General features: G+C 42.8%; 1 protein-coding gene across 2 annotated transcripts in view; it reads right to left on the reverse strand.

Moving 5' to 3' along the window:
- Positions 1-2,031: 2,031 nt before the first annotated feature.
- The window catches only part of LOC133526776 (RNA polymerase II elongation factor Ell), an 80,547-nt gene continuing 59,967 nt past the window's right edge, over positions 2,032-22,611 (reverse strand). The window contains exons 8-14 of one of the 2 annotated variants that reach the window (XM_061863518.1): positions 17,024-20,097; positions 15,639-15,755; positions 14,183-14,273; positions 9,955-10,126; positions 9,075-9,212; positions 8,203-8,229; positions 2,032-7,390 (exon numbers count right to left, since the gene is read on the reverse strand). In XM_061863518.1, the coding sequence (XP_061719502.1) occupies positions 7,337-7,390; positions 8,203-8,229; positions 9,075-9,212; positions 9,955-10,126; positions 14,183-14,273; positions 15,639-15,755; positions 17,024-20,097 (3,673 nt within the window). In that variant the 3' untranslated portion in view covers positions 2,032-7,336. The remainder of the gene's footprint in view (positions 7,391-8,202; positions 8,230-9,074; positions 9,213-9,954; positions 10,127-14,182; positions 14,274-15,638; positions 15,756-17,023; positions 20,098-22,611) is intronic. The other variant, XM_061863520.1, reaches the window with a different exon arrangement.

A 22,611-nucleotide genomic window follows, 5' to 3' on the forward strand; every position in this document is an offset into this window, starting at 1 on the left:
CCCGCGCCACGTGCTGCCAACCACCTTCGCTTGCAGTTCGTTGCGATTAATTCTATTTACTTTTTGACAAACTTCCGGTAAAAAAAATCTATTTTTTATTTAGTGCAAATGTAGTGTCTTTAGATAAGTACCGTTTTTAAAATTTTCACGTCTCTCTTAATTTCCCCCGAAGCACAATGTACAAAGTAATTAAAAATACATGTTCCATAATTTGCCCAGGCGTGCAAAGTTAACTGAATGTTTATAATGCTTTAAAAAGCTTAACTTGAGATTGCACCAACCGACTGACTTATCCTCGAGCCGCATCGAAAAAAAAAAATTTTTTAGGGTATCATACATTGCACATCTTTTTAATTAAGATATACTATGCAGCAAGGTGTTCTCTATACACTACTTAGTTTGAACCTAATAGCTTTTAATTTACTCCAAAATTACGGCACTTTATATTTTATACCTAAAATTTAACGGTCTTCCGTACATAATAGAAACGGTGCAACTCGGGGGAAACAATCTAGTTGCGCCATCTAACAAATCCAAAAAAAGCACGACTACACGACTTACTTCCATACTTTTTCTTAACTTGACTATACTAGACCGGGGATGACCGGGAGGTCATCACACAAGTCATCTGTAATAATGTGACCAAGATATTTGAACCTGCCCACCACATTCAAAGGCACTCCATTGAGTATAACCGGAGGTACATGGAAAGGCTTAATCTTTCCCGCTTTGAATACCATCACCTCACTTTTTTTGGGGTTATACTCGAGAGTCTCGAGACCATGGGATTTAGCATACATCTCACAAAAGCTCAGCATTTCAGCAAGTGCGCCGACAGTCGGCGCCAGCAGCACCATGTCGTCAGCATAACTGATGTTATTGACAGCGATGCAGTCTATATAACACCCTGCATGCATGCTGCTGAGACCGACTATCAACTCATTCACATAAAGCTGAACAACTTGGGAGACGTAAGCCCGCCTTGCCTTACACCACATACGAGTTTATACTCGCTAGACAACGTATCAGCCCACCTCACTGACTGCTTAGAATACCAGTATTCGAGTATACTGACACTCAGGGTTTTTCTTGCAGTATAGTCCTGAAACCGAACTGTGCGTCATGAATCTGGAGGTGCTTCTCAAGAAGTGAGTCAAGCATACTGTCGAGTATTTTCGCGGCAGTCGTGGCATGCGAGATCGGCCGATAGCTGGTTTTATCCGACAAGTCAGCTGTTTTGTTTTTCACTATTGGAACTACAATTGTCTTCATTAGGGGCTCAGGTAAATACGAGTGGCATAGACAAAGATTGAAAAACATAGCCAGCACCCGCGGCAAGTGCACGGCATATTTGAAGTGCTCTATGCTGAGCCCGTCGTGACCCGGCGACTTCCCTCTACCTATTTTACTGATAACTGAAGCAGTTGCTTTTGCAGTAATATGGAAGCTCCGCCTGGTGGTAAAAAATACTTTGTCTCTAATTGCCAAAAATGTTCAAGGTTTGATATTTTTGCATATGTGCTGATATTTGGCATAACGGAAAAATATTCTTTCTCGGGCCCGATATCAGGCCTGATAAAGTATGGATGTATTGGCACTTTACGTTAAGCGCCAATTACATCCCTATCCTACATCTTCTTATTTGAGTTCCAAGTCTGAAAAAATGTATATCACCTTTACAGGCACCTTAGACATTAGCTTTTGATTCTCATTACTTTGCGGCAGGAAAGACCTGGGTGGCGATTTTTGGATTACGAGCGCTCGATTGCACATGGCTCCCTTCAATACTTTGTCCACTACTAGGCATTTAAATTAATTAAATTCTACTAATAGAATTGAAAACGAATGGTCAATACCACTAGATTCCCATCACTCATATTTAAAATTAACATTTCACCGTTTTCCACAGATTTTCGAGTGACGAAATCTAGCGGTCGAAATTAAAAAATCAGTTCCTGAACGAGTCAACAATACTATAAAATGAGTATGACCCAAAAATACACTTATGCCAAATATAAATAAAACAACAAATTTCATTGCATATTATTCTTTTTATATTTTTTTCATCAGTTTAAATGGAAAATACAATTTTATTTATTTATAATGTTGTCATTTATTTATTGTAAACAAATATATTATAAAAGATTTACATATTACTATCAAAACAAAATATTCACAAAATGGCAGACTAACCAAACAGCAACATTTTGAGCTAAACAAGAAAGAGAAAAAGTTTGGCACTGATCCCATAATCGAAATTAATGAACATTGCTTTTAAGAGTTAGTCTGTTTGTCCAGATTTTGAATAGGTACCTTCTATAACGATACTTTTCACAACCTCTCTTCAGCTCAAGGGATTTGCGTGGTGTAATACTGACTACCCGCTGCGGGTCGCTCGCGACCCAAACCAACGGCTTCAAACAGTTAAGGCAACGCCAAAGAGAGCCTACCTCTTGACTATTGTATCTGTGGTAACTTGACAATTATAAGCTAATCCGCTGCCTCATTCGAACTCCAAATTAAAAAAAAAAACAACTAATCGGGACTTCCTTCATAATGGATAAAATCAACTCAATTTTAAACATTCAAACAAATCATCAAGCATTTCAAATTATAAAAGTACCTCTTCTATACCCTGCCTTAACAAAATTATATATATTACACTTAGTCAGCTGACAAAACAAAAATAAAGCAATGGAAGAGGGATATGAGCAAAAGTAATTGCAAACATAATCATAGAACTTTCGACAGTGAAGGATCGCAACAGGGCTGCAGCCCTCGACCGCAGTCAGCTCCCTTCCACTGTTACATGAAATGCCGAAAAGAAAAAGTATAACTCATAAATTGTACACTTGTTTATACACTAATTTTTTTTTACATTTTAATAATTTAAAAACAACCAGTACTTGGTCGAGAAATTTATATCCATTTTTTTTTGTGTATTTTATATTTTGATGAAATATTTAAAAGCTAATTAACGTGAGCCGATGTCAGGATTCATAGCAAGTCGTCGTTCGCTCGAACCGGCTGGCAAGTCTCGACTCGAGCTTGTATAAACACATCTATACACAATAACACTACCGCACCGTCTATACGTCTTGACTCGTATGCAGGGACACTCCGAGGGCACAAGGCATATCGCAGCATCGTTCCGCGGCCCGCACTATGTACATAGGGCCTACCGTGAACCACGTTCGACGTGTTACCTCTCTGTCGTACTTGTAAATTCGTACGTAAGTGTGACAGGGAGGCAACACGTCCAACGTGTTTCGCGGTAATCCCCCAGGAGCCGGCGCCGCGCGGCTCTCCACTCTACTGTACACCAAATTTACAATAACATTTGATCAGAATACGCAAACTCAACTATATCTAAAAATAAAAGTAAGGTAAGGATTTTATGTAACGCCCGCCTTAGCCGCTACGATATCAGCTAATATAACGCGTTAAGTTTGCACATGACAAATCAGCCACCCGATAACAATATTCTGTATCATAAAATAGGCCCGATTCATTGCTTGGTTAATAATGGGGTCAATGTGACCGGCCCGACATCTCGAGGTTCGGTGTTGGCGGACAACAACTGCGGCGCGTTCACTCGCTTGACGATCAGTCACATTCACCCCGCCAAGCTCGTGAACGCGCCATCACAAGCGACGTGGCGCGTTTGTCATGCCGCAAAGAACAATACACATCTGGAATTAGTCCTAACTCAGTTTAAAAAGATGTGATACTAGACTCTAAATATATACATTGGACTATGATATTTCATTGAGATATTTTTCCTTTGTATAAGAAATATGAAAAAATACATAACTTCCTAATTACTTAATCGGTAACAATCGAGCAACATTTGACATTTTCTTCCTCCCTTTGTGACAATGTATCGAATTTCAACATTATAGGGATATCTTATTTATCTCATACAAAATATTGTTCTTTCAAAGAAGTCGATGTTAGATTGACAGCAACAGGAGACGCGGACGGGCCAGCGTGGCGGCACTAGTCTCGTGTTCCCGTCAAGCAGATTACAGACCAGCTTCGTCTACGAGAGGATATTAAATCTTTGTAAAAATATACTTCAAGTTCTCATACACTAGTCGTGAATCACGTGCGTCAATGAACAGTGCTTAACCAACGGTTCTGACAAATGGAATGCATCTTACACAATATCCACTTCAATAAATAACAATTCCCCTGAAATTACTAACACAAGAAATCAGTATCTCATTGTGAAAAACAAATAATTACAATAAAACAATTCAGAGTGCTTACTCTAGTGGTAACAATAACATTTTTAACGTTTGTTCCTATCGATTTGATTGAGTTTCCTATTACCATTCTGATGATATTCATAATTTCGATACTGAATTTAAAATGTGAGAAGGGCAAGCAATGTCATGATGAATAAAACGCGAAGTGTCGAAAATTTACAATGACTGTGAAATAAATACTAATAAATAAAAATCCAACGAAAATTACCTAATATCATGACCACAAACATTGAGCATTTTAATGAGTAAAAAGCAATAAAACGACAACTATTAACTGAGCAACTAAAGGCCGCACTTTGTTGAATTGACTAAACAACTTGCAAGTCATGGGGCCGCTTGTGCGGACTCCAAAACAATTGACAATCATAGTGAAATAATAACTTCATTTTGACACAATAATTGACAAAATTAACCGAATAAACAGTATCCATCAACAAGGTTTCGTAAACCTATGCATGCTTGCATCATACTTATTATATTACAATCATAATACGTATACGCATATAATAACAAAGAAGTATATAATATGTACATTAAATGACATTAGAATTTAGGACGCTTCTTGCGCTTACAATTGATTCATATGCGTTTGGAATTAGCTGGACTTGAAAAGTTGCCGTTCAACGATAAAACCAGTTACTTAACGCTATAAATCATTTCAATATGGACGTTAACATCAGGACAAAATATGCAAGACGGCTCTCCTCTCTGGGCGGCGGCGGTGGCCAAGTTCCTACTTATCATAGACAATATGACGAACCTCTAACCCTATTTGTTAAATTTAAAGTTTTTTTTTTTTACTATTTCTATAGACGTTTGTATTTGACAGCAATTTATGGATAACAGTATGGCATTCCAACTATGAATTAATTAGATTATTGAATCATCTCTCAAGTCGTTGGATATTTTTATCACAATTGTTTGACATTTCTACTGTTATTATTGTTGTTAGCAAAAGATCAACTACGGATTTGGTTCAGAATAGTAAGTATAGTATGCTATAGCAAGAGAATCTAAATTAATTTCTAAATTTAAAACTACAAGGTCGTTTTTTGGCTGGAAAAATTAAGATTCCAGGGAATCGAGGGAAAAAGGTTGTCGTACAAGAATATTGATTTGTTTTCCAAGAAATGTCAACGAACTGCCACCGCAGCTTCGCCCGAGCACACTATATGTACTAAGAATTTATTGTGTTCTGGAGGGTATTTCCGAAGAGGACCAAAATAATTTCTTACTCCTAGTGGATGTTTCACACTGGCCGGTTGTTGCTAACTTTAGGACACAAGTTGTATGGAATTTTAACAGATTTCAAACCATAAAAGCAGTCAGTATCGACCGTCAATCTCAAGAACTTTTAAGCGTTTTATAATATTTACAAGATCCTTCAATGGCGATTAGAAAATAAATAAATATGCGGACACAACAAGGACATTATTATATATGCCGGGCCATGGATACCGGGATATTTTATTTAAATATTATATACAACACGAACCTGGGCAAGATATCATAAAACAAAACAAAAGTCCATATTTAAATGGATGGATTCCTTAGAGGGGACGAAGATGGACTTGACCTTTCAAACGGCAAACTTGAAAGGATCGTGGACCATATTGACAATATACGAACATCACCGACTTAAGATGTTATAATTGTTTCCAAGGCCAATAGTCTTAAAATTGACTCGTCAAAATTTTTGGTAATAGTAAAATAATTCATTAATCAGTAATTCATTAATAAGCAAATTTCATTTGGACAACAACATTAGACGGCAATTATTTTCGAATGGAATAAAATGTGGACGAAAAAATATCAAGTGGACTATATTATGTAGATAATAATTTGTTTCTCTATTCATATAATTTACACAAAGTAATAGATCTAAGAAGTTAATGTTGGCTCCACAACGCAAGTCGACCGTTGTGTTAAGCTGGCTATACACACTAGGGTATGCCTGCGCAGTTTTGCCTGTACAGTTCAAATGCACAGGCAAAGCTATATAGGAAACTGCACAGTCGAATGCTACACGCTCCGGTTTACCTGTGCGGTTGATAAAACTGCGCAGGCATACCCTAGTGTGTATGGCCAGCTTTACGGCGTTTGATTACGGTATTCAATGAGTATAACTCACACTTTTACTGTATGTTATTTTGAAATGATACTTATTACTGGAAATGTGGTAAGTTATCGATGTATAAAATAATTTGTACGTATAATATATATATTTATGTATATAAAAGCAAAATACAGTTTTATAAAGAAAGAACACGATCGACAGAATTTATACATACATGTAATAACGTAAGTTGCATTAAAAATAAGTTGGTTTATATTATACTTTCATTCTCAATACAGATTCTTTGATGACGTTATTTTATTATATTGTCCTCCAATTTACATATAAACACTGGAAAGGGGTGATGGCTTGCAAATATATAAATAAATATACGATGTGAAGTTACATAAAAGCTCGTAATGTAAAATAATTTGCTCTATTTTCATAGTTACTATTATTTTATCGTTATGTATGCACTGTGGGTTTTCATCGGAAGTTTGTGACGGTGTAGATGTTCACACATTACGGGAGAGTCATGCGCTACATTTCTGGGCGGTCGAGGTCGACGCGCCGAGTAAAAATTAATGGAAGAACGTTAAAACTTAAAATAATCTCCACATCGGATATGTCGACTATCGGGACCGGCCGGACCTCGACCGCGTTTCTCGACGAGATATGGAATTCGTTCACTAAAACTATAATAATAATCCTTAAAATCATTAACGAAACAATTATGTATTCAGTCCACACGATTGCGAATCTGCAAACGAACATGGCACTGTGTAAAAATAGATCGGAAACGCGACCACGTATTGAATCGGGCCGGATCATCGGAGTCGCGACGCGGCCTGGTGGAGACGACGGCTGGCCCGGCTAGAGCCGGCTAGAGGCGGCTAGAGCCGGCTAGAGGCGGCTAGAGCCGGCTAGAGGCGGCTAGAGCCGGCTAGAGGCGGCTGGAGCCGGCTCGAGGCGGCTAGAGGCGGCGGCTGCCGGCGGGCGCGCGGCGCCGTCAGTACGCCTGCGTCGTGCTCGCCGGCGCCACGCGCTCCGACTTCAGGTTGCGCTGCGGACACCACGCCGATATTACTATCCACGTTCTATTCACTCTATTTATCTGGACACTTACCCCCTTATTCATAAACGTGTACTAAAGTTACGATGCCGCTTTCCGACGTATTGGTATGATGGAAAGGGACAAACGATGATTAGCGGCATCGTAATTTTAGATAAGGGGTTTATGAATAAGGGGGTTATAGCGTTATTTATGAACGCCTACTAAATTTAACAAGCAGATGATAATCTTTTGTCCCTTTCTGTCATATCAATAAGTCGGAAAGGGACAAATGATTATTAGCGGCTTGTTAACTTTATTAGATGTTTATGAATAAGGGGGTTAGGCCCTCGACACACGGCGCGTAAGTGTATCGTAATACGCGCGTAGAACGAGAGCACTACGGCCACGTACTTAAAACAAGTCCGCACACGAAGCGTCGTCGTAGCGTAGCGTATGAGATTTATGTCGTCATTACGACAGGCGTAACGACACGCGTAAAAACCAAAACTTCTGAACCAATCAAACAATTACGCTTCCGCTCCCTGTGCGGAGGGCCTCAGATTCACCCTTTGAACGCCACGCCGGTCGTGCGCGGCGCGTCATCATATGAACCTTGTCGGAATGCATGAAAGTTGATATTGAACTGTAGCGACGCTCGTCAGTCGACATCAGGCGGTCAAAGGGTTAAATATGGTTCCATTGAATTTCCTGCATTGTATAACTATATTCCAAAGTTACGGTATGAACGACTAAAAAATCTAGAGAAGGAACGGTGTCTTATAACAATTACTCTAATACCAGAAATTAATTATTACACTTACTGGTAGGTCCTTTAATCGTGTGACAGACTTGAAAATAAAATAATAAAGCTTCATATTAAATATAACCAGGTCTGTTAACACCTATTTTGAAACAACAATGGTTTTATCGAATACATATAAAGTACTATATTTACATTTTCTGCTTATTCCTTATTTCAGACAATTGCAGACAAAGGCATAGTTGAAAGAGGAGAATAAATTAAGATCGTTAAGACGAAACTGTTATTTCAAATCAAAACACATTGATTTTCTGGTGCCAAAAGCGCAACACACACACATTTTAATTCGAGGGAACAGATGAACGACTCAAACGCAACAAATAAGTGAGTATATGTTCGTGCAAAATCAGTTAATTGTAGTGACTCTACCTATGTTGTTAAATAAAATATTAAGTATTCTGTCATAATGACTTGCTCTTGGGAGCCCGTGCCGAATTGCACTTTACGGCTTGCGACGTGTGTCCCTTAGGGCTCTACGCGAACATAGAAAAGTAGTCGTCTGTATAGAGCGGTAAAGAAAAGAAATAATCTCAGTATTAGATGTTACTGCTTTTTATAATTTCTTTATTAATAGATAATAAATCCTTGAGATTTCAGTTTGTAAACAATACCATAAGGTTGTTATAATGCTCTTATGTTTTTATTCTCATAATTTTTCTTTTCTTTTGTTTGTTTTTTGTTTTTGCGCGCACTAATAGCTCTGTTTTACTATGTAGAAACTACTTAATAAGCATGATGTTAAAATATTTTCATTAAGGAAACTGTAAGTCTAGTTTTAAAAAAAGTTCCTGTGCTATATATAACTATAAAAGACTGTTTGTTTCTTAAATAAATAAATAAAAAAATAAAATAAATAGTGAGCGGCGCACTCACCAGCTGGTCGTACTGCTGCACCATCCGCTTGATGTGCGTGAGCTTGCGGTGCAGGTAGTTGACGCGGCGCTTCTGCGCCTGGTACTCGCCGTCGTTCTGCACGCGCCGGTACTCCTCCACGATGCGTTGTTCTATGCTCTGCAAATTCACACCGGACGTGTTCATATGTACCTATTTATATTTTTTAACAAGTATAATCTAAAGAAAGCACGGACGAGTAAGTTGTTCAGATCGGGAAGTTTTTTTATTAACCCATTCATATGTCAGACTTTTAAGCGAAAACTCCCCTCTAATTTTCAAGTCACTTTAGGAGCACATTGCGAATGCATCCGGTAAACAGGTCCAGAAGTTTCATTACAGTACATATGGGGCTACTTTATAGCACTAGTGCGAGAAGTAGCATATTATGTTACTGTGTCGAACATTTAAAGGGCCATATGTACTGTAAAACGTTGTACGATACATGTGCGAATAGGTAATTCGCAACTCGTGTCGATTTAAAACACTCCCTTCGGTCGTGTTTTAATTTGTCGCCACTCGTTTCGAATTTCCTATTTTTCGCACTTGTATCGTAATGTACTATTTTAGTTTTGTAGTCTTCATCTTGACATCTACTAATCGAAGCAGGAGTTCTGTGTTCCTCAACCTACCGAAATCCGTCACTTCGATCTTCGGACGCATACTGGGTTATAATACGTTCCATCGTGCATACTAGGGCTGGTATTCCATACTTGATGGTGCAACGAGTGTGGCGGCGCATGAGCTAACCGGCTAACATGAGTTGCGCTCTCGCTCGCGAGTCCATACTTGAAGTCGCGCTAGATGTATGGAGTAGCGCGCGAGAACGCAACTTACGCCAGCTAAGACTGGTATTCTGTACCTGATGGTGCGGCGAGTGCGGCGGCGCGCGCTTGAGCTGCAGCTCGAGCGACGTGAAGAGTTTGGCCACTTGCGCGACGCGCGCGTAGAGGGATTGGTACTCGGTGTATAATTCCGCGAACTCGTTCTTGTAGGCGCGCCGCGTACTCGAACTCGTTATTGGCGGGTATTGCCTGAAATTACATCATATTTAGTATTTTCAGCGGCGTACTGATAAAACAATACTTCGGAAGGTCAAGCCTCCTTGTAGAGTAACTAAATCATGGCCATCCAATGTAGCTCCATTTTTGTGAGCACCGGCCCACGTGACCAGCTGGAAATTTAGCGTTTTCTTATTTTTCCAGACACCCAGAATTTTTTTGGACCACAAGCAGTTTAAATACCTTTACAATTGAAACGATAATTGGGTCAAGCCAAGTCTTACGATATAGTCTAAAAAATAATACAAAAAGTAAATAAATATCTACCGGTTTTATGACATGATTAGAGATAAAAAAAGTGCTTACGCTGAGTTTATTGGTTATTTTTGCCACTCATGGTTAATACAATTAAAGCTTAGATGTTTATCATATTTTACGATAAAGAATAAAAAACGAAAACTGTTTTTGGATCAATTAATGCATTATGGCCATTCTTTTTATTTTAACCTCATTCAAGTAATCATGACTCATGTGGCGTTGTCATAAATAAGTTTAAAATAATAAATAAAGCATCTAATTACTTAATTAGAATCTTAATATCCTACATAATACAAATAAAAACAACGCTAAAAGTTCGGGCGAGGATTAATATATTTTAATACCACGTCGGTGGCAAACAAGCATACGGCCCGCCATCAGGCGGTGAGCAGGTAAGCAGTCTCCGTAGTCTATAGACGCCTGCAACTCTAGAGATCTTACATGCGCGTTGCCGACCCTAACACTCGGCACCCTCGTTGAGCTCTGGCAACTGGCAACCTTACTCAGGCAGGAACACAACTGACTTTTTACGCTACGCTTTATAAAAAAAAACTAAGAGTATTTTACTTCTATTGTAATAAGTTCTAATTCCACATTATAACCCACAAACGAAGCCTAGATACCCATAGAATGGCCAATCGGACTACTTTCACTTTCCGACGTCACGGATCTGATTAGCGCGCTTGCGAAATTCACGGAAATATATTACGTTCAACAAAGTCACAGTACAATCACCTGAAAACATATCTACACTTAACATGCTCATAAATATGTTGACATTGACTTATTTCAATGATCCTACAAAAGTCAAGGACACCATGACAAGATGTTTTTGACTTCGGGTGAATCAAACTATTTCTTGTTGTTATTCTGTTCCGTCAGCCAGGCGACAATAGTAACACAGTTTATTAGAATAACCAGCGGCCCGCCCCAGCTTCGCACGGGTAGTAGAAAACTAACAAATTATAAAGCTAAACCTTCCTCAAGAATTACTCTATTAATAAGTGAAAACCACATGAAAATCCGTTCAGTAGTTTTTGAGTTTATCGCGAACATACAGACAGACATACGCGGCGGGGGAATTTGTTTTATAAGGTGTAGTGATTCTTGTGCATGGTAGATAGGTAGGTAGAACCATTGTGGAAATGGGTTATAACGACCATTAAAATGGATGTTTGGTTAGTCTAAATGCCTTTCGACGCATATTACCAAATTCGCAATGTGCCATTTGGCGTTTCGCGGAATGTTATTTTTAAACACGCAAAGCACCAAATTCTCACAATACCAAATACGCTTAGTGCCAATACGCGTAGTGCCAAATTCGCAATGTGCCATTTGGCGTTTCGCGGAGTATTATTTTTATACACGCAAAGCACCAAGTTCTCACAATACCAAATACGCTTAGTGCCAATACGCATAGTGCCACATATGTTGCGGTAGAGGTAGAGGATAGTTTGAAAGAATATGTATAGATCTGATATATAATTGTACACTACCGGGAGTAACGATATTTTTGACGATCACAAAGTGTCACTAGCGAAGTTTCTACTCCGCGTGTTACAGCTTTGGTAACTAGCAAAGTTGGTACTATGCGAATTACAGATTTGGTAACTAACGTAGTTGGTGTTTTGCGAGTTGATCACTTTACAAACTTGGTACTTTACGAAATTGGGGTTTTGCGGAATTGGACATATGAGTATGTTGGCACATTGCGAATTTGGTACTATGCGTCGAAAGGGTCTAAACCTGCCATAAAACCAGGAATTACAGGGTGATCCAGGCGACCATAACTATGGCAACCAGGGACAGAAAAAGTTGATTTACCCTTTTGTGGCATATACGTCATAGGTATATTTGCAGTTCTCTATAACGTTAACAAAACTACAACAAAACAGAAACAGTTAATGTTTTCAAAAAGAACATGAGCAATTATTACACTTTAAGCACATCTTCACAGGTACCGCTAGTTTAATAACAGTCCAGACGCGGTTTATTTATTTAGTATAAATTTTATTTTGACACTTGGAGAGACTACACCTCCAAATTTTATTAGTATTAGTACTCTGACATTGGGGACCTTTTACATCTCCAGATTTAATGTGTTTTTAACTATAGAGACTATACATCTCTATTGTATTGTAGTAATTATTTATTTTAAGATTATTATAATGTAATGTTTACCCAGGTATTGGCTGTTGTACTTACAAATGTTGTTATGTATTTTTCATGTCACTATATGATGTTAGTATAAATGTTGTATTGACTTGTAAAAGAGCCTTTGAGGTCTACTTGCAGAATAAATTTTTGAATTTTGACCAATCACTGAAAAGTGCATGTAAATTAGAAAATTCATGACAAAATGTTTTTGTGATTGTAGGTTAAATATTTTTCCAGCAAGTGCATGCAAACATTACGTCTACACAGAACTAAAAACGGTTCGTACGCTTATGCAGGTATAACATGACCAATGATACACCAAGGCCCATCGCAACATCACAGCTATTGCTAAAAAGTGCATGTCATTCAACGCAACTTTCTATGAGAAACTGGTTATTTATTACGTATCCGTACAATTTTCTCTAACGAACATCCGATGATTAGACATAATGGAGGCTGGAAACGTGCCAAAGAGCGAATGCGATGTATCCTAAGACGTAACCTTCAAATTATAGTTTTTGTCTAGTTTGATGATATAGCGACTCACAATACGACTGTTACTTTCACATGTACAAAAAAAAATATTATAAAAAAAAAACAAAAAACCCGACTGCACACTAAAAAAGAGGAAAACAAACCCCACAAGAATATTGTTGTTGATGGTAAGTATCGCAGGCGGGGTCCAACAGAGGGTTACTTATAGTCATTTTGGTTGCTAAGTGGCCCACTTAGCATATTATAGTAGAAAAAAAGAACGTATTTTAACATTACGGACAGAATAACAACCAAAAAAAGTAGTTTCCCCCAGTTAAAGATAATGATTATGAGTATGACGTCCAAAATTCCGTGTACGAGTATAAAGTTTGCCGTCCAACTATTCGGATAGAAGCATTAATAGAGTATATTAGCACAAAGCATTTTAACATTTCGGGAAGAATTCAAACATAAAAAGTTAATGCACCCAAATGACAATAATGATTATGACGTTCAAGATTGCGTTGAGAGTCCGAATATCGTTTAAGGGGCTTTAGACATTCTATCAAAACAATTAATTTCGGACTTTTATTATTTCAGTGTTTGTTTCCTTTAACTCTTTGTAAAATGAAGGATGATAATAATTTCCCGGGTTCTAATCACGGTAAAGGCATTTATCACGAATGTTTGTTATTATTATTATTATTTGGTTTAAGACAGGCAGCTGATGCTGGTACGTCTAAATCAGAGTTCACTACACGATTTCACTGCTTAGATATTCTTCAAAGGAGTGTACAGGTTTTTAAAGGGTTGGCAACGCGCATGTAACACCTCTGGAGTTGCAGGTATAGGCTACGGTGACTGCTTACCATCAGGCTGGCCGTATGCTTGTTTGCCACCGACGTGGTATAAAAAAATCTAAGTATGTATTTATCTAAATAAGTATGTTTATCGTCGCCTAGCACTTATAGTATGTACAAAGTTTTCTTAGTTTTGAGTAATATTGTCCCAAAACATTTATTTATTTCTTTAACACATTCACCACTGAGCCGATAACGTGGGTGTCCCGGTATGTAGCGGGAATGCTACGTAGAGGCAAAACGACAACGTGTCGTGATTAGCGCTGAATGGGTTAGTTACCTTTCAATCTCTTCCAAATCAGTCATGGTCTCATCGGGCCCCGACGTTAATTCAGTATTTTCTAAGGGTTCCGTATTTGTGATGTCTTTTTCTGTAAGAAAATAAAAATAAACATATTAAATTATGCAGCCAAAATATTACATACATAATTATGAAAAAAAAAGCATTTCATCGTTCAAGCTCTCTTATGCAGATTGTTATGTTGCCCTGATTATACAGGGTGATTTTGTTATGACCATACTCTGAGGGGTCAACGTGTAGGTCACAATGAACAACTTTTACTATAGGGCCAACCCCGAATTCGCGAAAAAGAATATGGTGTTCCATATAAAACATTGACATAATGTTTCGTTGAAATGTATGAGACAGTTTTTTTTGTGTTTTCGGGGTTGGTCCCATAGTAAAAATTGTTCATTATGACCGCATATTTACCACTCAAAAGAGTATGGTAGGACATAACAAAACCACTCTATATTACATTACATCTGACCAAGCTAACTAGTTAACCACTCCTTAGCTAACAACAGTAATAGTAGTGCTGAGGGCCTACCGCGAACTACGTTCGACGTGTTGCCTCTCTGTCGCACTTGTAAATTCGTACGTAAGTGTGACAGGGAGGTAACACGTCGCGCGTGGTTCGCGGTAGGCCTTCAGATTTCAGCTCAGTCTGCAGTGACAGAGATAAACTGCCACTTACTACGTTAATATGACGATCTAAGTGGTACCTCCACACTTTTGTCATGTCAAGGTCGCTGAAAAGTTAGCTTTTGACATATCCCCTAGCTCTAAGTGAACTCAATTTTTGAGTGTCTCAAGGGTGGGGTTAAATATTCTTTTGTTGACTTATGGTATCTGAACGTCGCCGATAATCGCATGTGATTTGCAATATATTGTGGCATTTGATCGATCGATTGAATTAAGGTCTTTTTTTTTATTCCGTAGACTAAAATGACGTTTCATTATGTAAGACATGACATTTCTTAGTACCACATGAAATGTCATTTTAGTCTACGGAATAGAAAACAGAATAGTCTGTTTTTTATTCCCTAGACTAAAATGACGTTTCATATGTAAGACATGACATTTATTAGTACCACATGAAATGTCATTTTAGTCTACGGAATAAAAAAACAGAATTATAGTTGCTCTTACTTAGCCGGCATTAATCTAAAATCCATTAACCATAGCCCACACTGTTAAATGTCCAGTGGTGGACCTTATTACAAAAGGCATAAGGTCTACCGATGGACAGTTAAGGGTGTAGCTGTTTGTTAAAAGGTATAACAGTACAACAGTATTTCTACTGATTTATGGATTTGATGTAGTGAGAACCTTAGTGTACAGTCAGATGCAGAGAGCGGTGACCCCCCTGCATACATTCAGTCTATGCAGGGGGGGTGAGAGGTGTCTCTCTGCAGCTGACTGTACATAAGGGATAGTAAAATGGTGTACATACCTGTGATACTAGTTTGCTCTACTGGGGGACTACTTCTATAACCATTCGTCTTTACAGGACTCGGGCAAAGCTCCTTGACAGTGTTAAAACTGAGGGTGTAGCCGTTATCCTTTTTGACTGTAACAAATACAAAAATAGATAAGTAATTAAATAAATACTCTTCACTAAGTATGTTATACTAATTAATGATAACTATTAACGTTTCCTAATTAGGTACTTTTGTGTTAATCTTGTAAGACCCACCATATAAAGTTTTCCAATTTTTAATTTGAACCTTGTTCTATAAGTAAATTGGAACGTATTTAGTTTGTTTTAAAAAGTAACAAAAGACATGCTACTTTATTTGGTTCACTAAAAAGTTCTAATACAAATGCAACGAATATGTACATTGTAATGTACTGTAATGGTAAGTCATCAACACTATGTACCCAATACAGTTCAGTTGGAGTCTAACTTTTGTTTGATTTACATCCGTACCTGGCGACCGTGACAGGGCAGGATTAGTCTCACGAGGTTAAGTGACGTACTTAGGCTTAATTTGAACAGTCAGAAATCAGACCTTAATCTGAGAAAGAATGTCAGAATTCATATCCATAGGCATATAGATAAAAGCGAAAGTAACTCTGCCTGTTACCTCTTTACGCTTTAACGAAATTTGTTATTGAGATAGTTTTTATCGCGGAAATTATACCTTTAGGGGGAGAAAACAGTTCTATTTTCTATGGAAGTAGTATATGTTTTAGTGGTGAGGCATAAGCTAGTAAGAAATAATTATAAAATAACCTAGCTAAAAATAGTTACTTACAACGGAAATTTCGATATCAAATAACTATGTATTATCTATATTGATTGTGTAGCAAGCGATATTTCATCAATTATTTTATACACCGTGTTTTGGTCACGTTTATATCGTGAGTTATTGTACTCATTATTTAATGGAACCTGTCGATACGTTGTATTTGTTTATCGTCGATGGTAAAGTGTTGATCGTTTACGGTAATGGTTTATTTGCATTAATTACGTATGTTCGTATTAAGCATTCATCTACGAAAGGGAATTTGATTTATAGTACATTGATAAGGTAACAACACATCATTAAATGTAGTTAATGAGATAGGATTTATAAGTATAAGTACTGAGTAATTAATGTAAAGGTATTATTTACAACAGAACATTCCAGTATCATCTCTGTGTTATAAATCGCCGTAAAGTTATGTACCCTTTGATCGCCACGCTTATTACATATAACGCGCCTAAACTTATTTAGAATGCTCATGCAATGCGAGTGGCGTAGCCGGAGGAGGGCGGGCTGGGGCGGCGGTAGTGCGAGATGCGCTGCTTCTTGGCGGCGGGCGGCTCGTCCCCGCCCGCCCCGTGTGTAGTACCTGTGGTCCGGTCGTCCTCGTTGTCGGAGGCGTGGCGCTCGCCGGAGGAGGCGCCGGAGCTGCCGGTGGCGTAGCCGGAGGAGGGCGGGCTGGGGCGGCGGTAGTGCGAGATGCGCTGCTTCTTGGCGGCGGGCGGCTCGTCCCCGCCCGCCCCGTGTGTAGTACCTGTGGTCCGGTCGTCCTCGTTGTCGGAGGCGTGGCGCTCGCCGGAGGAGGCGCCGGAGCTGCCGGTGGCGTAGCCGGAGGAGGGCGGGCTGGGGCGGCGGTAGTGCGAGATGCGCTGCTTCTTGGCGGCGGGCGGCTCGTCCCCGCCCGCCCCGTGTGTAGTACCTGTGGTCCGGTCGTCCTCGTTGTCGGAGGCGTGGCGCTCGCCGGAGGAGGCGCCGGAGCTGCCGGTGGCGTAGCCGGAGGAGGGCGGGCTGGGGCGGCGGTAGTGCGAGATGCGCTGCTTCTTGGCGGCGGGCGGCTCGTCCCCGCCCGCCCCGTGTGTAGTACCTGTGGTCCGGTCGTCCTCGTTGTCGGAGGCGTGGCGCTCGCCGGAGGAGGCGCCGGAGCTGCCGGTGGCGTAGCCGGAGGAGGGCGGGCTGGGGCGGCGGTAGTGCGAGATGCGCTGCTTCTTGGCGGCGGGCGGCTCGTCCCCGCCCGCCCCGTGTGTAGTACCTGTGGTCCGGTCGTCCTCGTTGTCGGAGGCGTGGCGCTCGCCGGAGGAGGCGCCGGAGCTGCCGGTGGCGTAGCCGGAGGAGGGCGGGCTGGGGCGGCGGTAGTGCGAGATGCGCTGCTTCTTGGCGGCGGGCGGCTCGTCCCCGCCCGCCCCGTGTGTAGTACCTGTGGTCCGGTCGTCCTCGTTGTCGGAGGCGTGGCGCTCGCCGGAGGAGGCGCCGGAGCTGCCGGTGGCGTAGCCGGAGGAGGGCGGGCTGGGGCGGCGGTAGTGCGAGATGCGCTGCTTCTTGGCGGCGGGCGGCTCGTCCCCGCCCGCCCCGTGTGTAGTACCTGTGGTCCGGTCGTCCTCGTTGTCGGAGGCGTGGCGCTCGCCGGAGGAGGCGCCGGAGCTGCCGGTGGCGTAGCCGGAGGAGGGCGGGCTGGGGCGGCGGTAGTGCGAGATGCGCTGCTTCTTGGCGGCGGGCGGCTCGTCCCCGCCCGCCCCGTGTGTAGTACCTGTGGTCCGGTCGTCCTCGTTGTCGGAGGCGTGGCGCTCGCCGGAGGAGGCGCCGGAGCTGCCGGTGGCGTAGCCGGAGGAGGGCGGGCTGGGGCGGCGGTAGTGCGAGATGCGCTGCTTCTTGGCGGCGGGCGGCTCGTCCCCGCCCGCCCCGTGTGTAGTACCTGTGGTCCGGTCGTCCTCGTTGTCGGAGGCGTGGCGCTCGCCGGAGGAGGCGCCGGAGCTGCCGGTGGCGTAGCCGGAGGAGGGCGGGCTGGGGCGGCGGTAGTGCGAGATGCGCTGCTTCTTGGCGGCGGGCGGCTCGTCCCCGCCCGCCCCGTGTGTAGTACCTGTGGTCCGGTCGTCCTCGTTGTCGGAGGCGTGGCGCTCGCCGGAGGAGGCGCCGGAGCTGCCGGTGGCGTAGCCGGAGGAGGGCGGGCTGGGGCGGCGGTAGTGCGAGATGCGCTGCTTCTTGGCGGCGGGCGGCTCGTCCCCGCCCGCCCCGTGTGTAGTACCTGTGGTCCGGTCGTCCTCGTTGTCGGAGGCGTGGCGCTCGCCGGAGGAGGCGCCGGAGCTGCCGGTGGCGTAGCCGGAGGAGGGCGGGCTGGGGCGGCGGTAGTGCGAGATGCGCTGCTTCTTGGCGGCGGGCGGCTCGTCCCCGCCCGCCCCGTGTGTAGTACCTGTGGTCCGGTCGTCCTCGTTGTCGGAGGCGTGGCGCTCGCCGGAGGAGGCGCCGGAGCTGCCGGTGGCGTAGCCGGAGGAGGGCGGGCTGGGGCGGCGGTAGTGCGAGATGCGCTGCTTCTTGGCGGCGGGCGGCTCGTCCCCGCCCGCCCCGTGTGTAGTACCTGTGGTCCGGTCGTCCTCGTTGTCGGAGGCGTGGCGCTCGCCGGAGGAGGCGCCGGAGCTGCCGGTGGCGTAGCCGGAGGAGGGCGGGCTGGGGCGGCGGTAGTGCGAGATGCGCTGCTTCTTGGCGGCGGGCGGCTCGTCCCCGCCCGCCCCGTGTGTAGTACCTGTGGTCCGGTCGTCCTCGTTGTCGGAGGCGTGGCGCTCGCCGGAGGAGGCGCCGGAGCTGCCGGTGGCGTAGCCGGAGGAGGGCGGGCTGGGGCGGCGGTAGTGCGAGATGCGCTGCTTCTTGGCGGCGGGCGGCTCGTCCCCGCCCGCCCCGTGTGTAGTACCTGTGGTCCGGTCGTCCTCGTTGTCGGAGGCGTGGCGCTCGCCGGAGGAGGCGCCGGAGCTGCCGGTGGCGTAGCCGGAGGAGGGCGGGCTGGGGCGGCGGTAGTGCGAGATGCGCTGCTTCTTGGCGGCGGGCGGCTCGTCCCCGCCCGCCCCGTGTGTAGTACCTGTGGTCCGGTCGTCCTCGTTGTCGGAGGCGTGGCGCTCGCCGGAGGAGGCGCCGGAGCTGCCGGTGGCGTAGCCGGAGGAGGGCGGGCTGGGGCGGCGGTAGTGCGAGATGCGCTGCTTCTTGGCGGCGGGCGGCTCGTCCCCGCCCGCCCCGTGTGTAGTACCTGTGGTCCGGTCGTCCTCGTTGTCGGAGGCGTGGCGCTCGCCGGAGGAGGCGCCGGAGCTGCCGGTGGCGTAGCCGGAGGAGGGCGGGCTGGGGCGGCGGTAGTGCGAGATGCGCTGCTTCTTGGCGGCGGGCGGCTCGTCCCCGCCCGCCCCGTGTGTAGTACCTGTGGTCCGGTCGTCCTCGTTGTCGGAGGCGTGGCGCTCGCCGGAGGAGGCGCCGGAGCTGCCGGTGGCGTAGCCGGAGGAGGGCGGGCTGGGGCGGCGGTAGTGCGAGATGCGCTGCTTCTTGGCGGCGGGCGGCTCGTCCCCCGCGCCGGCCGCCGCGCCGGGCCGCTTGGCGCCGGGCGTGCCGGGCGCGCCGGGCGACGCGCGCGGCGACAGGGAGTTGGTGGAGTCGCTCGACACGGGCGGTGTTAGATTTTGAGGTTTCCGCCTGTTAAACGTGACGAATATTAATAAACACGTCACTTATTGCTGCATCGTTGGCGATACACTCGCGATAGCTTCGATTTTAAATATTATACGATCAGACCCGGCAGCGCGCCGCTGCAATTTCTACCCCAACCTGTGTATCAGCCTTAAGCTAAGAACGCACTGCGATTAATTTCTTGCGGTTTCAGTCTTGCAAGTCCGTGCAATATGAAGCATACCGTAAGTTACACTGTATGCGATTCTGAAACCGCAAGAAATTTACCCTAAGCCTAACGTTACATTGGCGCCTATAACGATGGACATACTCGTGATAGTTCCATATTGAACACCAGACGTCAGGAACCGAACAACAGTTTAAAGTAAAAACTCGTGGTTTTGCAACAATCCAAGCACTCACTACTTAGATGCGAGAGGTCGAAGATTTATGGTGCACAAAATAAAATTGAGGAGTTGGTGTTATAAAAAAAAGATATTTTATTTAACACCAAAATCAAATTATTAGTACACCCTTCCGAAAAAAATACCTTCCCCTTTTAGCTCACTGAAATTTTGTACATCAAGCAGAAATATTAATAACTGTAATCTAAATAAATACAATATGAAGAATTTAAACCAGTTACAAGACAATGTTGCTTTTCGTACATGATAAAGTTTAATCATCACAATGAAGCATTTGCGATGTGATTATAGTTGACCCGATACTATTAAACACAGCAAGTTTTCCATTACGGGCTGAAGGTCTACGTTTAGATTCATTGAAATGTGACCACAATAATAACTCATGTAAAGTTTGCTTTTCAATATCATTGACAAATTATAAACTATACTGATACTGAAATAGTTTAAGATATCTCACAAGTTTTAAGTGTCATTCGTAGAGTCAGAGACAGATATTATTAAGACTGCACGACTAAGGCCATGTTGCGCCAAACCGTCTGTCACCGTAAAAAGTTCTATAAAATGTTTTGTTTGGGAAATTACATAGTATACTCAGCGGAGTTACATTAGTCAGACTAAATTGTGCATGCAACCCGCAATAATAGTACAAATCGATGAAAATGCATCAATCATAAATAGCAGGCTTCTTTTGGGGCCTATATAAGGTTGCCACCCGTACTATAATATACATTTTATTCAATTGTACAATATATTATACGTAACGATATAGTACGAAAAATACTATATTTTCATGACTAGATAAAGGGGTATACAAATGTCACCGATATCACATTGTATGCGACTAGGATTTTTAGTTTTTAAATTTTTCCAGTAAATACTTTTTTTTTCAATATTTTGACAAAAATACTATTTGTTTGTAAAAACAAGGCGGCAACCCTAGGTCTATAGGACAAGGTGCTCAATTGTCTATCGGATTAAACAGTAAAGACCGAAAGGATTTTTACGGCCGCTTCGCCACCAATATCCATAGAAAATTTGGTACCTCTTTTGCACAAGTATAAGGCGTCATTCTATTAAGTTTTCGTTCACATAATGGTTATTTGACCTCCGCTTATTCTACGCCATTTACTTGGTGGTCTCACTAGATGGCGTTATAATCGTAAGTCAAAGCGTCACACAAAATTTATGGGCCCAAGATATGCAGCTTTAAGTTTTAGCTTCGGATATCCAGTCTTTAACACAACTTGTCTATATTAGAGTGTTCGTCAGTAAAGGTCACATTTTACTCAGTCTTTATCTACCGACCTCGGTGAACGCGCCTCTGCAAGGTCAAACTATATAATATACATGCAAATAAAGAATGCGATATGCATACGCTCACTGTTTTCAGCTTAAAACATATGTTTTTTCAATTGCATTCCTTCTAGACTTTATTGACTTGTTGAAATTGTTATGTTTGACCATACGCTGAGAGGTGAATATGTTGGTCACACTGAAGAACTTTTACTATGGGGCCAACCCAAAAATTTAATGTTTGTTGAGCGATTGTAATATTTTATTTTTGTACATTTTTTGCCAGTCATTTCTCTTGCTCCAATAACTAGGGATCCTTTTCAAGTTATTAGTGCTGTATTTAGGGATTTACCAACATAAATACTATGCCCACAAGTAAAGACACGCTAAGCATGAACAAGTTTACAATCATGGTCATAAATGTTATGTGAAAACATGTGTTTCATTAAATTTATGACCACGCATTAACGAAATCTTGAGGTAAACTTGATGATCTAACTTCTTTCCAAGCTACATTTATGGGAACTTAGTATTCGGATAAGACATGCTCGTATTATGAAACATGTCTGTAGTCAGTCCAAGCAAATACTGCACGAATTTGGCAAGTCAGTGTGGAAATGCTACCATATACATCAAATTCCTTTTAAAATTTGACAACAGTACATTCACAATGTTCTCTCCGCAAAGATGTTGCAATTTTATCTGAGTTGGACTTAAGGGAATTGGTTCAATGACGTAGACCAACTTTGTACACTTTGACATAACCAAGTAGAAGTGTCATTAGATTACAAAGGTCACATTTTCATAGAAATTAGACATTTAT

Source organism: Cydia pomonella, chromosome 17 (assembly GCF_033807575.1).
Source record: "Cydia pomonella isolate Wapato2018A chromosome 17, ilCydPomo1, whole genome shotgun sequence".
Lineage (NCBI taxonomy): Eukaryota > Metazoa > Arthropoda > Insecta > Lepidoptera > Tortricidae > Cydia > Cydia pomonella.